The sequence below is a fragment of the Thalia democratica genome, chromosome 6, assembly GCF_965202585.1.
Source record: "Thalia democratica chromosome 6, ktThaDemo2.hap1.1, whole genome shotgun sequence".
NCBI classification, from domain to species: domain Eukaryota; kingdom Metazoa; phylum Chordata; class Thaliacea; order Salpida; family Salpidae; genus Thalia; species Thalia democratica.
In genome coordinates, this window is record NC_139170.1 from 7594438 (window position 1) to 7610273 (window position 15836).

The 15836-nt window shown below is 24.5% G+C and overlaps 1 protein-coding gene across 1 annotated transcript; it reads left to right on the top strand.

Annotated features, from left to right (window-relative positions):
• The first annotated feature begins 281 nt into the window (after positions 1-281).
• Positions 282-10001, top strand: LOC145837970 (ras-related protein Rab-28-like). Its single transcript, XM_082945474.1, has 7 exons — positions 282-368; positions 655-751; positions 3026-3114; positions 6306-6456; positions 7504-7607; positions 9273-9350; positions 9722-10001. Exons 1-7 carry the CDS (start codon positions 294-296, stop codon positions 9818-9820), a joined length of 693 nt encoding a protein of 230 aa, XP_082801600.1. The 5' UTR covers positions 282-293; the 3' UTR covers positions 9821-10001.
• The last annotated feature ends 5835 nt before the right edge of the window (positions 10002-15836 follow it).

Consider the following 15836-nt stretch of genomic DNA (forward strand, 5'->3'; position numbering starts at 1 on the left):
AAACTATAAATAACCTTTTGAATAATAACTGATTAAAAATAGAACAAAAAGTTGAAAAAAATACAGCATTTTTTGTTTTGTTTTTTAATCTAAAAGTTCATCATTCAAAGTCTTTTAAACTAAGTAAGGAATGTTTCATAAAAATTAGATTTCTTTAGCTAAAAATACAAAGAAGATAAATTTTAGTGAAATTCAAATTTACTAGGAAATTGACAGTTAAAAAAGCTAATATCAAAAAACTTATAAATAAGCCATCTAAAATCTTTTTGTTTGCAGCATTATATAAAATAAAAATGTCAGACTCTGATGAGGATGCAAAAGAAGTACAGTTGAAATTGGTAGTTGTTGGAGATGGTGCTTGCGGAAAAGTTTGTTTTTTATGACTTTTATTAACTAAGTAGTATATTAGTAGTGCAGTTTAGGTTGTCAAATAAAAAAGTTTTTCTTTTGCAAATTTTCTACAGTAAAAGTTACAAATGACTATAAAAGTTATAAACATTTTTCTGGTAACCCTGGTCTATACAAACTAGTTCTGCAATTAAAGAATATGTGAACTAATGTAAACTAGTCTCAAACTTTTCAATGTAAAAACTCTATTATTTTAAGTGTCAAACTTTTCAACTTAATAACTCTGTTATTTCAATATCATTTCAGACCTCTCTAGTGACCAAGTACACACAAAACCAGTTTGACAGAGAATACGACCAGACCATTGGACTTGATTTCTATCTGAAAAGAATCAAACTACCTGGTTTGTTTTTAATTTTGTGTTACCATTTTAAGAATATTTGGTTATAAGAAAAAATCTTTGCACGTTTTTCCATTAGTTTTTTGTTGGTGTTTTGAAATACATGAGTTTAAAGGTTTTAATAACATATTTTTTTTAGAAAAAAGTGCTCAATTGGTCATACTTTGAAATTTTTCAAAAATAAGATCTTAACTAATTTTTAAAAAATTTTGTAAAATTGCAAAAAAAAACTTTGTGGGAGTTTATAATAACTACCAATTCTAAAATACTTGAAAACCAAGGAAATAAATTATATAACTTTGTATGTTTTTTCAATTTTCATTAGGGATAGTAAAATTGAAAGACACTAAATGTTTTTTTTTTTTGTCGATTAAGCTTAATGTGTTTATTTCATTGGTTAGTTAATAAAGTTTTTATATGTCCTGTATTATTTTGTGCTGTTACAGGTATACATTCTTCAATGATAATTAAAGAAATATTTAGAAATTTAAAGTTTGATTTGTTTATTTCATTTAGTTCTAAATTAAGAATACTTACTATTTTATCTTTGGTAAAATTATAGATATAAATTTTCTGTTTAAGTTTAAAGTCACAATCTTGCCACCATAAGTTTTTATGCACTCCTAATTTTAGTAAACGTGTTTAGGGAATATTGTGGTAAGGATTGATTTTAATGATGATTCCATTTTAAAGATCTTTAACCTAGCTATAGTAGCTCTAATGGGTATGTGTCAAAAATGTACAAATAAAAACTTTTGAACAACTTGTTCAACAGTGTTTAAAACAAAAGTCACTTTTGCAAGGTTAATTTATTTATATTATTTTATTTCTATTATCATTTCTACTTTTAGTCCTTACCCTTAATATGGTACCTTTTTTTATTATTTGCTTTTTTTCCTATCATTCTTACCCCTATCCCTTACCGTTGGTCAGTAATTTTTTGTGATATTTTAATCATTATTAAAAACTTATTAATATTTGATTTTTATTTTGTTTTTACTGTTGTGTGAAAATGACCCTTTGTGCAAAAGTTTATTGGTGTATATTGACCAGTGCCGCTCTAATAGATGATATTAACCATTTTTGAGAATTTAGATTAGTCTTATGAAGTAAAATAATGTTATAAGTTGTAGGCAAAAAAAACACTTCACAACAAATAAGCTATCTTCACTTACTTTTCTTAAAATATTTTTTCCAACAATCTAGTTTTAACTTATTAATAAATAGTTGTGTTATAAAATTTTGTGAAACTTTTATTTTAAAAATGTTTTATCTCAAAATAATATCATTAAATGATTTTAATATTTAGAAATTTAAAGTTTGATTTAATATTTCAATTAGTACCAAATTAATAAATTTGATTTTTTATCGTTGGTAAAATTATAGATATAAATTTTTTGTTTAAGTTTACAGTCACAATTTTGTTACGCTTTTAAAGGTTTGAAGTTACTTTTGAGATATAAGCTATCATAGTTAGAGAGTTTAATAGGTTATTTATGGGAGGTCCAAACCAAAAGGCAAAAATAAACAATTTTATGTCCTCCTTCAGTTTTTGAGCAATTGTTTCAAAACTTACTATCTTTTTATAGATTTTAAACAATTGTAAATGACAGATGTTTTTTCTAAAATTTTGTTATCATAAAAAAAAACTAGAATTTTGGTCATAATTACTTATGATTTATATTAATGTACGCTCTCGCAAGTTGTTTGAACAATATTTCTTAAAAACTTAAAGAAAAATGCTTTAGAAATGAAGGAGATAGACTTTTGGTGATATTTTTAAAATTCCAAGAAAATTTGCCAAGAAAATTTTTGATTCCATAGGGCTGTATTGTATTTTTTACAAAAGTGTTTATATCTCATAAGTTAATTGATTTATTTTTACTATAAAAAAGATGTTAATAGTACATACTCTAATCTTTAAAATTAGCCAATGTTAACTTTTGTAAAAAAATTCTTTAGCTTCTCTATGCCCTTAAATTACTTAAACTTTTTATGGATAAAAGTGTTAGAATTATGATGTATAGACATCATTACGCAATACACATTTTTGAATAAGTCATTAGAAAAATAAGCTTAAGTTTAGGAAGTGTAGAACTTTTTAATATTGCATTACAATTTTTTAAACTTAAATATGACTAAAGTATGCTGTACTCATCAAATTTTAGTTAAACATTTGTTATACAGCATGATTACACAAACTTTAAAACTTTAAAAAACTCTCTTTTGAAAAACTTTATGTTGTAACTTATTGCTATTTCAATTTGTTTTAAACAGGAAAAGACAACGTAACGTTACAAATATCTGACATTGGGGGGCAAACGCTCGGAGGAAAAATGCTGGACAAGTACATATATGGCGCTAATGTTAGTTTGTTTCTTATATTGGTAGATACATATATGGTGCTAATGTTAGTTTGTTTCTTATATTGGTAAATACATATAAGGTGCTAATGTTAGTTTGTTTGTTATATTGGTAGATACATATATGGTGCCAATGTTAGTTTGTTTGTTATATTGGTAAATACATATATGGTGCTAATGTTAGTTTGTTTCTTATATCGGTAAATACATATATGTTGCTAATGTTAGTTTGTTTCTTATATTGGTAAATACATATATGGTGCTAATGTTAGTTTGTTTCTTATATCGGTAAATACATATATGTTGCTAATGTTAGTTTGTTTCTTATATTGGTAAATACATATATGGTGCTAATGTCGGTTTGTTTCTTATATTGGTAAATACATATATGGTGCTAATGTCGGTTTGTTTCTTGTATTGGTAAATACATATATGGCGCTAATGTTAGTTTGTTTCTTATATTGGTAAATACATATAAGGTGCTAATGTTAGTTTGTTTGTTATATTGGTAGATACATATATGGCGCTAATGTTAGTTTGTTTGTTAATTGGTAAATACATTTATGGGGCTAATGTTAGTTTGTTTCTTGTATTGGTAAATACATATATGGGGCTAATGTTAGTTTGTTTCTTGTATTGGTAAATACATATATGGGGCTAATGTTAGTTTGTTTCTTATATTGGTAAATACATATAAGGTGCTAATGTTAGTTTGTTTCTTGTATTGGTAAATACATATGTTGGTAAATACATATACATATCAAGCGTTAGTTTGTTTTTGTATAGATAAAAGTTTTTTGTTTTTGAAGTTTGTTTAGATTGTTAATAAACTGTTTTAAAAATTTTCTTGTTAAATAAAACTGTGATAACCTCTTTATTAACACGACTATATTTTCAAACTTGGTTTGAAAAAGTGTGTGTTAAAATTTAGTTGCAGAAAATTATTCCCTTGCAAAGTTGAATAAACTTGTAAAAAAAGATTGTAGCAATAATTTAGAGCTTTTATTGTTGTAAGTCTTATGGATTTGCTCTTTTGGTTGTAAAAATGAAACTATTGATTTAATAGCTGAAATTTTGAAAGGTTACAGTTTTTATAATTCCAGTTGAATACACCTAAATTTTTTTACTGCTGTCTAGCTAAAGTAACTAAATTATTATAAATGTACCAATAATTGTTTTTGAGTTCAAATTTTCTTATTCTCTACACGTATTACACATATTATTTTAATTTTTATTTAAACTTACACTTATTTATTTTGTAAATACACACAGAGTTGCCAAAAATCCTTGAATCCTGGTAAAACTTAGAACTTGACAGTTTAGGTAAAATCTAAAAAACATGGAATTTTAAACAATTTTTACATTTAAAATAATGAAATTCCGGTCAGGTACAAAAAATATTTCATATAGATAAAAAATGTTATACTATTTAAGACGATTTTATTTCCTTACAATTAATCTAAAGATTTTTCAGAAGAATTTACAGATCACTTTTTTTACTCTTATTTTTTGATATTTATCAAAGTTTTAATGTATTAATTTAAATGTTATAAAGTCAATGTTTAGATAAAAGTATTTATACTATTATCTAAACTTATTATTATATATTTATACTATTACTTTTATGCTTGTTTTAAAATCTTATACTGATATTTTAAGTTAGCCAACAAAAGCGTTTAAAACATTTCGTATTCTACTTGTTGCTTTTTATAGAAAAGAGTGCATTTAAAAGATCTTAATTTTTTATTCTATTATAAAAAATAAAAAACAATACTTCAACCTCAAAGTTTAAAAATAATTTTCAATCAAAGAACTGTATGTATTAAAAAATTATTTAATTTCCAACATAACCCTTTTATTCTTTCATTAGACTGTTTAATGTAGTAATGAATTTTGGCACCAAAAAGCTTTTCTAATGTTTTATTAAATCATTATAAAACTGATTTGTGCTTAATAATATTTTTTTTAATAGAGTATCATTGTCATTCAGAAGCAAAATAAATATGTATTAACTAAAAATCGATAGAGTTATAAAAGTGCTTTAATAATGAAGGTAATACCTAGTACTTAATTATTTATATAACAAATACTAGTTGCATTTTAAGTTTTCATGATTAAATATTTAAATATTCAAAACAGATAAAAGAGTGATTTCTTATTTAAGAACTAACTAAAAATGATGAGAATTTACCTAACGTGTATTTAAAAAAGTTCTACACCATAAATTTTAACTTTTCACATTATTTTATTAGAGTATTGTGTATTTGAATTAAATTAGAGTTAGAATGATTGTTAGAATTGAAAGATATGAATACTTTGATTATAAAAATTGAAATCTGTAAAATAATAAAGTTAATAATATTAAACAATCAAACAGATTTTTTTTTTAATTCTTAGTGAGTGTTGTTTGTGTGTGAAACATATTTTATCGAATTCAATCTTTATTTTTAGCAATAAGTTATGTTGAAACTAAATAGCTTTATATTATAACTTGAATGACTATTTTTCTGTATGAAGTACATTACATAAAATATATTTCTCAACTTTACCTAAGTGTCTTTACAAGTTTTTTAAGTTATAGTACATTGCAATTATTGATTACATAATTCATAAAATGCTTTTTTGTTAGTTTATTTAAGCAAGTATAACTTTTGTATAATATATTTAATAGAGTATGTTACTTAATTTCTTTTAGTGATTTTTAAATATTTCTAAATTATCACTATAACTGGAATATAGTAAAACCGATATTTATATAAAAGATAAGATATATTTTACCTTATTAGTTTTTCAAAGGTAGCATTTCATATGTATGTAGTATTAAAAAAGAGCATTAATTGTTTTATTGAGTTCTTAAAATTTTTATAAGTTGTAGAAGTTATCGATTAAACAAAATATAAAGTTAAACTAGTTTTTTTTTTAATTTTGCATGACATATATTTTAAACTATACTACTTAGTTTTACCCAAAAAACTTTTACAAGTTTTCAACCACAGTACATTGTTGTTATTAATTATGCAAGACACAAAATGTAATACTTTTTTTTGTTTCGACGAGTTTTACTTGAGTATGACATAGCTCATAAAATATATCACTTAGTTAATAACTAAAAATTTTTTACAAGTTTTTCAACTACAACATATTCTCATCATTAAATACATGATATAATAATTATACATATGCATTTTTTGTAGGGAGTGTTATTCGTATACGATATGACGAACTACCAGAGCTTCGAAAACGTCAAGGATTGGATGAAATATGTGAAAAAGTTTCTCACCACCAATGACGACGGAGATAATTCCAACAAAAAATCCCCTAAATTTGCACTCGTCGCTAACAAAGGTGCTTATTGCTGTGTGGTTATAGTTTGTATTGACATTTTATGCTGTGTTAAGAAATTTATAGTTTTATGATTAATTATTTTCCTAGACGGAAGGTTAGCTGATATACAAATGTAAGAATAATTTATATGTTTTTAGACTTTTTTGATGTTGGAAGCATCTGATATAAATTTGAACATTTTCGAGTGGCTTGAGTTTTCTTTAAAATTGACTATAAGTAGTTAAAAAACTTAAACTGTTTATTCAAAACTTACAAACTTTAAAAGTCCTGTGCACACCATTTCACAGTAAAACATCTGTATGCACCAATTAGTTTTGAGCACTCTCCCTTATTAGGCATTCACTTGTTCAAACAATAGCTGTTGCTATCATGTTTTTGTAATCTTCATTAACAGAAAACACAAATACAGCATTAGAAAAGTTGATTTTAGATATATTGCATGTGTTTACAGCACATTAGTTTACTTGCGCTACTTAATTATTTTTTTGTTGCCTAGTTGCTGCGTTCAAAGTAAAAATGTTTATTGGTACACTACCATTCTCAGGTGCCCGCTTTTGAAACACTGTTTTTGATTGCAATGAGTTTTAAAGGTTTGAATTCTAATAGCATTTAATTTATTATGCGTACAAAATTCTGAACAAAAGAATAACTGAAGTTTCGTTCATGTTTCAATATTGTTTTATTATTTTGTTCTTTGCAAAAAAAAAAATGTTTTAAATTTTAAACATATATTAGGAATTATTTAATTTTTTCTGATTCCCTATTTGAAAACAAACCGAAAAGTCAAAAAATAATGACTCGAGCTACAAAAATAATATTATTTAATATTTAAAAATACAAAGTATGTTAACCGAATTTTATTTCGCCTTGTAAAATTGTTTAACTATTGTTATTGTAGTTTTTTTTCAATTTTACACATACATTAGCTATTCTTTTAATTCCCTTATTCCCCATTTCAAAACAAACTGAAAAGCCAAAAACTAACAACTCAAATCACAAAAATAGATATATTCTATAACACTGATGAAAACAAATATTTTTTCACAGGCGATTTGGACCACTTGAGGGCGGTGAACAAAACAGCACACGACAGTTTTGCGATGAAAAATTCAATGACCAGCCATTTCGTCTCGGCTAAAACTGGCGATCAGGTATGTTTGATAATTTCGATCTTTTCTAAAATAATGTTGGCAAGCTTGTAAATCTAACTTGTAAACAATAGTTCCTACAGTTAGTAGTTTATTTCTCGCAAAAATATTTTAAGAGCGTAGATTACTGATGTACTTTTATAATTTCCTTACAAACCACACTTTCACTTGTTTTAAACTTGTATATATGTTCTGTATGCTCAACTTTTCTTTTTAAATAAACAATGAAACCTTAAATTTAATAAATAAAAGTTGTTACATAGCATACTTTGGGTACTTGTATTTTAAATCGCAACTTTTTTATCTTTTAAAATTTTAATAACAGCTTTAAGTTTGCATATTTCAATTAATTAAGAAATATAAAGGTCACATACACAGAAATAGTAATTCATAGTTTTATAATATGCATACAATCTGTTACATGTGTTTTATTCAATTATAGTTTAAGATGATATATCTTATTATCAAACTAAAATATAATTAATTATTTTAAATTCGACGTTTTTTTTTGAACTTTACATTAAACTTAAGGTGTTTTAAACACATAATTTATTTTGAAATTTAACTGTTTAGTACTATTTGTACTTTAATTTAAGTATATAGGATATTTTGTTTTTAATTGTAGCAGAGTAAACAATAAACTATTTTGAAAGAGTTTTAGGAAATATTTTTACATAATTTAAACTCATGTTTGCGGGAGATAAATTATTAATTTTTCGCTTTATTTTAAAGTGAAACGCTGAAATATATTGTTCATTACTTAAAAGTTAAAAGAATTTTAACATTTTAGCATGTAAATAAGCTGTTATAAAAGTTAATAAGGATGTTATTACAATTTATGATAATAATTAGCAGAATTTATTAGTTAAATGTATTATTTTTACTCGTACTGTTTTTTTATTATTATTTAAGTTAATTTTATGTTTGAAATGTCATTAATTATCAATTTGTAAACTTCTATGTGCTGATAAAATATCATGTTTTCAGGTTAAAGTTTTCAAAAATTAAGTTAAACTAAAAAGCTAAAAGTTTTTACATGATAATTTTACGGATTTCTATAACTTCTAGAAGTGTTTTCTAATTTTTGTACTGAAATGTTTTCATTTGAAAATGTTACCATACTTTATGTCATAAATATTAAAGAGCAGTTTTTAATGTCTAATATTTATGACTTTATATATTTTTTAATGAAAAGGTGTGTTTATTTCAGTCCTAAAAAAAAAAATTATGAGAAGTTAAACTTTATTTATTATGTTTGTATATATTAGTACGCTTGTATTACTCGCTTTTTGAAGACGATGTTAGTGAAATAAAGTTATTACAGCCAATCGAAACATAAAAAGTATTCTAAGAAAGAAATAAAATAATAAAAAGTAGCATATATGTATTAACACCGCATTTATCATAAAATTGTGTGCCTCCACAAAAACTCCATAAAAAATCCATAGTTCATGGGTTGAGATATTTTGAATCATAAGTTTCGTGTAAAATCATCAAAATTTTGTAACTGCTCAAACTGCAATATTTGATATTGTTATGATGGACAAATGTTGTCAAATAAATTGTGTATTTTTTTAGTTTATAAATTACAGAAAATGTGTTTTGTTAGGGTTAAAGATTGTAGTTTATACTGTTTATATTAAATTTTGAAATGGTATATAATTACAGGTAAATGTTACATTCAAAAAGATTGCTGCGGACATACTGAAAATAAAATTGTCAAATTTGGAAATTGAAGCAGTAAAAGTTAGTTTCTTGAAATACTTCCGTATTTCTAAATTTATAATGATTATTTTTTTATTCATTTAAAATTCTTTCATAATATTATGATAGTATGTTTATTTTTCAAAGTTTTTTTTTGCTAGTTTATTATTCAAAAACATCTTTTTTATCTATAACCATGCATTTTTAGTATCTTTAGTAAATTTTGTTTATTTTTGAAAAGCTTAACGGGTTACAACATTGATATTATACACATGGCAATAACGAGACTAATTCGAAACATTATTATTGCGCTACTTTTGATAATTATACATTTTAAACCAAGCCATCTTGTTGAAATTAAAAGTTCTGTTTAAGCATATAGTTTAGTTTTTATGTTTGTTAATTACCAACAGAATGTAGTAACAGCCGAATTGGACATACCAAAACCAACAGTAGCAGCTCCAGTCAGAGTGAGAAAAAATAAGAAAAGTTCTGTGTGTATTATACAATAAAATATTAAAGTTAATCTCGTTTCTATACAAAACTGCCTCTAAAAAGCTGTTTAATTTAATGTCTTTATTTTAAATTTTTAATTTTTAGCTTTTGTATTTTAACGTGTTGAGCTTATAAATGTCAATACAAATTTCTGTGATTTGAAAAATGTTTCTTCAAATTACACATTTCATATACAGCCTGCTTGCATTTTAATTTTTTTTTCAATCTTGTTGTGTTTTAGTTTTACAATGGTCGAAACTTGGATATTACATTACAATTTTTTTTGTTACAAAAACTTTTATAATGTTTTGTTTTATTTACCGTCCAAAGTTATTAAGTTTTTGAGACAAAGTCTAATAAGCTAATATAATAAAAGAAAAAAGTCTTTTTTTTTTTTAAGTAGTAAAACTTTCTATTATTAATCTTTTTACTAAATGTGAAACTTTTAACTAATTGTAACTTTTTATTTTTTTTCTTTGGACTGTAATTTTTTTTTTGATAACATTTGGTCACTTTACTCTACTTTTTTTAATACTTTTTAATACTTTTTTTTGACTCTTGTTGTTTGTGTGTTTTTTTTTTCAACTAAAAAAATGAAATTTAGCCATTAATTTTATTTAAGTTTTAAATTGTTTGTATCATTCATTTACAAAGAATAACAGTTTTATAAAGCAATCTAAACATTTTTTAATATCGATACTGACAATAAAACAGTGTGTATGTTTTTTTTTTAAATCAACTATGTTACATATATTTGTTAGAGCTAAAATATTACAATTATCATACTTTTATAAAGTCTTTGTATAAGTTATTAGCTTTAGTTCATATTAAATGTTTTTACTAGAATGTTAGAATGTTGTCTTGTAAAGCAAGTTAAAAGTACACTACTAATTTATATTTTGAGTGTCTTAAGTCATAAAGAAAACAATAACGACTATTAATTTTTGTTTAATAACGAAAGATTAGTAAAATTGTAGATGAGTGGCTAATATACTTGTTATTTTTCAATGTAATTTACCAAAGCTTATAGCGTTAGTATGGCTAAAATCATTACTTTTTTGAAAGGGTGCACGACAATTCAAATTAAAAAAAATAAGGGCCTCAAATCAAAAAGTAAAACATTTTTGAACCAAATAAAAGAGTTTTATATAGGTCTAAATTATACCTACAGACCATTTTTTCTTCTTAAAAATGTTATAATGTTTATGGAGATATAACTAAAGCTAATTCATAAGTTTATATTACTGTTTAAAATATGGTCGTATAAACATTTATTTTACTTGTAGGAATTTGAATTGTCATTAATTTTCTTGAAAAACGTTATGACGTTTATGATAAACAAGTATCATGAAAGTTAATAAACTTCACGCTAATTATTCTTTTTCCTAAGCAATTCATAATTGTGATGCAGAGTTGCCATAACCATACCTAACGTCTGTGAGCAGTAACTGATTGTAATCTGGCAACTACGATATCATATATTACTAATGAAAATTTTAGTTAACTAAAAAAAATGTGTTAAGCTTTTCAACTGTATTTAAGACGTTTGAAAATAAAAACGTTGACTTGATTATAAAGTATAATTTATAAAAAAATATGTATACATAGTCTAAATAGTCTTTATATGCTTTTAATAAAAAAAAGCATGTTTAACTTCGAGACTTTCAACCAGCACGTGATGAACTGTGAAATTAATTTGTTGAATTTTTTTTCGTAAGGCTTTATTGTTTAAGAGTTACTTTAAAAACGATCAAAACAAAAAAGTAACAGCAAAAACAAACACCGGCCGTTTCTTTAAATTAGTTCTGAGACGGTTTCTCTGGTTCGATTACAATAAAATATTTTGGTATTGAAACACTTTCTTCTGCTGTATACTCATCTTCTACGCTGTTTCCTTCAACTGTAAAATTCTTCCCTGAAAGTCTTCTTTTCAAACTCTTCATTTGGCTGTTGGCTCGACTTTGTTTTTTAATTGGCTTCGGTTTCATGTTGCAGAACAAACATTTTCAGCTAAACTCTTTTCAAACTCGAACGTTTGCAACTTTTCCAGCTGCGACCTCGTTTCAAAATACCGGTCGCCCATTTTTTTACTTGTGCCGTGGAAAGCATAGGTTGTTGATGTTTTTATTTACGGGTCAATCAAATTATTTTCAATAACTTTGTAAATTTGAAAAACTTTGAACTGTTTGTAATTGAGATTAAAGTATACCAAGACTCAATTTACTATGTATAAAATATAAAAATACCAAACCAAAAAAAAAACATTTAATATTTTTGTCAAAATCCGTAAGAATTTAATAACAACACTTCAATTTTTTTTAATTGAATTTATATTTATTCTATACGTACTAAGCTTAGGTGAAACAGTTTGAATAATTTAATAATTTATTAAATTTTAGTTTAATGATTTTTTTATAATAAGCCTGTAGCTTAAACAGAATTGAATTTAGAATTTTTGCGTTAAAATCAAAATTAGTTTAATACAAGTTATTTCTGACGTTTTTTTTTGAAGATTATTAACTAAAATTAAACATAAAAAACTTATAAAAGCACCTTTCTACAAGGATTTGTCTTTAAGATTTATTTTTAGAACAAAACTTGTAAAATGTTTGGCAGATTAGTATAAACATATGCTATGAAAGATGCGTCAAGTGTTGGAATTTATTTGCTGTTTAAAAATTGTTTTAAATAAATAGTATTAGAACAATTAAACTATTACAATTAAAAAACTTAATACAAACGTTTAATGCATCTGAGTTACATTAAAATCTTTGTTAATTTTAGCCTTAAATGGTTAGAAAAACATTGATAATTTTTAAGTAATAATTAAGTCTGTTATGATATTGAAATACTTGAATTACGTTTTAACATCGTAGTAGCACAAAGATGAACCGCTAGAATCAACCACAGCCATGCAATCTGGTTTTGTCCTCATGACGACTCATTAGGTAGACACGATCACCATCGATTGTTGTGTCGCTAAAAAAAAATCTTACTAAGAGTCAAACTGTTTTTCTGAAAAAATTAGCAATCATTTTGAAAAATAAAGGATTATTTTCAAGTTTAATGAATGCATTTATAGGTGAAACTCTATAACATAAAAATTAACCAACTCAAACTGCTTTAAATAACCTTTAAAAGTAGTTTTTATGTTCTTTTATAGAATCATCTTGAAAACTTTTGACGGAGATTCAATTATAAAACATCTTCAAAAAAAATTAAATAAATTAAATGTCAGATAAAAAATATGTAAGGTTTCACAATTAGACAAGATTGTAATTATAAAATTTATAGTTCATTGAACGACAAAAAACAAGCACTCAAAAATTGCGGTCCAAGGATTCAGTGTACAAAAATCTTTCAGTTATTAAGTGGCAAACCACTTGCATACCTTTTATCGTCTTGTCAAGGATAAAATGTTAAGTAACTTTTAGTTCAAGAAATTTGGTCACATTTTAACTAATAATTAAAAACTAACTATACTTTTTGATATAGTTAAGCTGTTTTAAAACATCAATTGTAACATTCAGATTTGTATTGTTGAGGATAATCGTTTTTCAAAATGTGATACACCGATTTGTAAGTGAAAAACTTAAAAATGTCTATACAATTTTTAAACAATAAACAAAACCAAAACAATTCAAAAATTCAACCATAATAGTTAAATTTAACTAAAGGAAAAAGAGAAAAGTATGTTTTAATATGAGCTAATGTTAGACAAATATTCAATACCTACTATTAGTAATGTCTGATAAAAAAAATGATAGAAACCCGTATATAAACTGTTAAACTTTACTATAACTTAGTTAAACAAAACAAATAAATTCGAAGTTTTACAAATATTAGTGTTTAAAGTTAGATTTACTTCTTCTTTTGCTAAGCATATATCAGGGTTTTCAAAAAACTTAAAAACCTAGAAATACCGGAATTTTAGATTTTGGACAAAAAAGCCTAGATATTAGAAAGTTTAAAAAAAAATTGGAAAATTGTTTAATTTTAAACAAAGTTCAATAAAAAAATAGAGAAAAACCTAAAATCTTAATCAATTTTTACATGTAAGCTCATTAAACTTTATTAAGATACAATAAATTTATCAAATACAAACTTTTTTTTGTTACATTTTAACTTTAAATTCTTTTTTATTAAAAAAAAAAAGACTAAAACAAATTTATCCCTGGAATAATTCTTGAAAACCTAAAACTTCTTTATTCATTCTTAGGAACCCTGGTATAACCTTAAATCAGTTTCCATCAGATTGAAACATTTTTCTGTCATTTAATACAAACTTTTGTAAATGTTTGTTCTCATAAAAAAACCTTAATTGATTTACGAAAAACAAAAGTTTCCTTTTTTAATTGTTTATAGATTACAAGAGTTAGAACTCGATTGATAAAATAAATCCCTCTGGTACTAATGTAATATTAAAGAAATAACAGTCTTTTTAAAGAAGGGTTTTTCTAAACTTCTTTTCAAAAGGGCCCCCTTTTATAAACCAAAAAAAACTATGGCCCTCTCTAACAAAATTACTGAAAAAATTACCATTAAAAACACCTAAGACCATTTTTTTTCTTTTCATCAATAACTCCAATAAATAATCAAAAAGTATCTAAAGTAAGTTTCAAATTATGGTAGCATGGCTTCCCTTTTAAGTCTTGTAGTCCGTTGAGTTTCATATTTTGTTTTCTCCTTAAAACCATCATATCTAGTATATGTTTCAATTTATAACCTCATGACCCCCTCGACCCCTTAACTGCCCATGGCCCCCTAAATTTCTGTAATGGCCCACTTTGGGAAACTTCGTTTTTAACAAACAAAAACTAAAGCAAATTATACTTTAAAGAACTGTTTAAAGACTTTAAATATTATGTGATGTTTTTTATATAGCCGGTAAGACAAAAATCTCGACAATATTTTCTAAAATCGTATTTAGATTTAGTTCACAACAAAAACTAACTTTAATAAAAAATAAACTTTAACACGTTCGAGCTAAAACTTGTTATTTTAAATAAGAAAAAAATGTTGAAAAATATTATTTATTTGTTAAGATGCTTTAAAAAAAAATTTATTAAAAATTAATGAGAGCTAGTAGCATAAGTATTTTGAATTTTAGCCGTAAAAGGACCACCAACGTGTTAAATATGCTAAAAAGCAGTTAGTTGCATACCAGCTGTACTTGCAAGAAAAGTTGGGAAGAATTCTTTTATGTGTAAAACAACATGCCAATTTTACTGTTATAAAAGCAACGAGTTTTTAGTAAATTTTGCTCATTTCTCACGTCAAGCAAAGCTTCGTATTTTTGATAGTTTTGAGCTCAACCACACACATATTGTTTTAATAAGAAATAGAACTTTTTTTCTAAATAAATATTTTGCCATGTTTGAAAATAAACTTTTTAAACAATTTAAAAATGTTTTTCTTTTCATGCGATCCAAATATTGTATATTTTAAACGTTTCTTAAAGATTTTTTTTAAATTAAATAGTTTTTTGTACAGTATACTTATATCTTAGATCAATTTAAGAAAATTATGAAAAATATTAAGCAATTTGGTTTTAAATTCAAACAAATTTTCTAGCTAATAGTTCCTCTTGAACTCTCCATATTTTACTTTAATGGTTTGGATTAAAGCATTTGTAATTAAATAAAACTGAAATGAATATGTTTCTTAACACATGGCTGTTTTACTACAGTACTTTTATATAATATACGTAAAAAAAGTAATTTTAAAAAATGCAAAGCATTTTAACATTACAATTATACCTAAATTTAATCTATAAATAATCTATATTTAACCTTAAACACAGTAAAGTATTGAAGATTGTCAGAAATTGATTTTGTGCGGTAAGTGTTAAACAAAGCACAAATATTAAGACATTCAAAATGTTTTGTTGTGTTTCTGGAAATTAAAAGAAAGTTTGTTTCCAGTTTTTAGTGCTAAAACAATCAAAATCAACGACACAAGTCAGATGAAATTAACGTTTTAATGTTCAAAACTTCTAGAACTTTTTTGGTCTTTGTATTAATTCTACTTAAA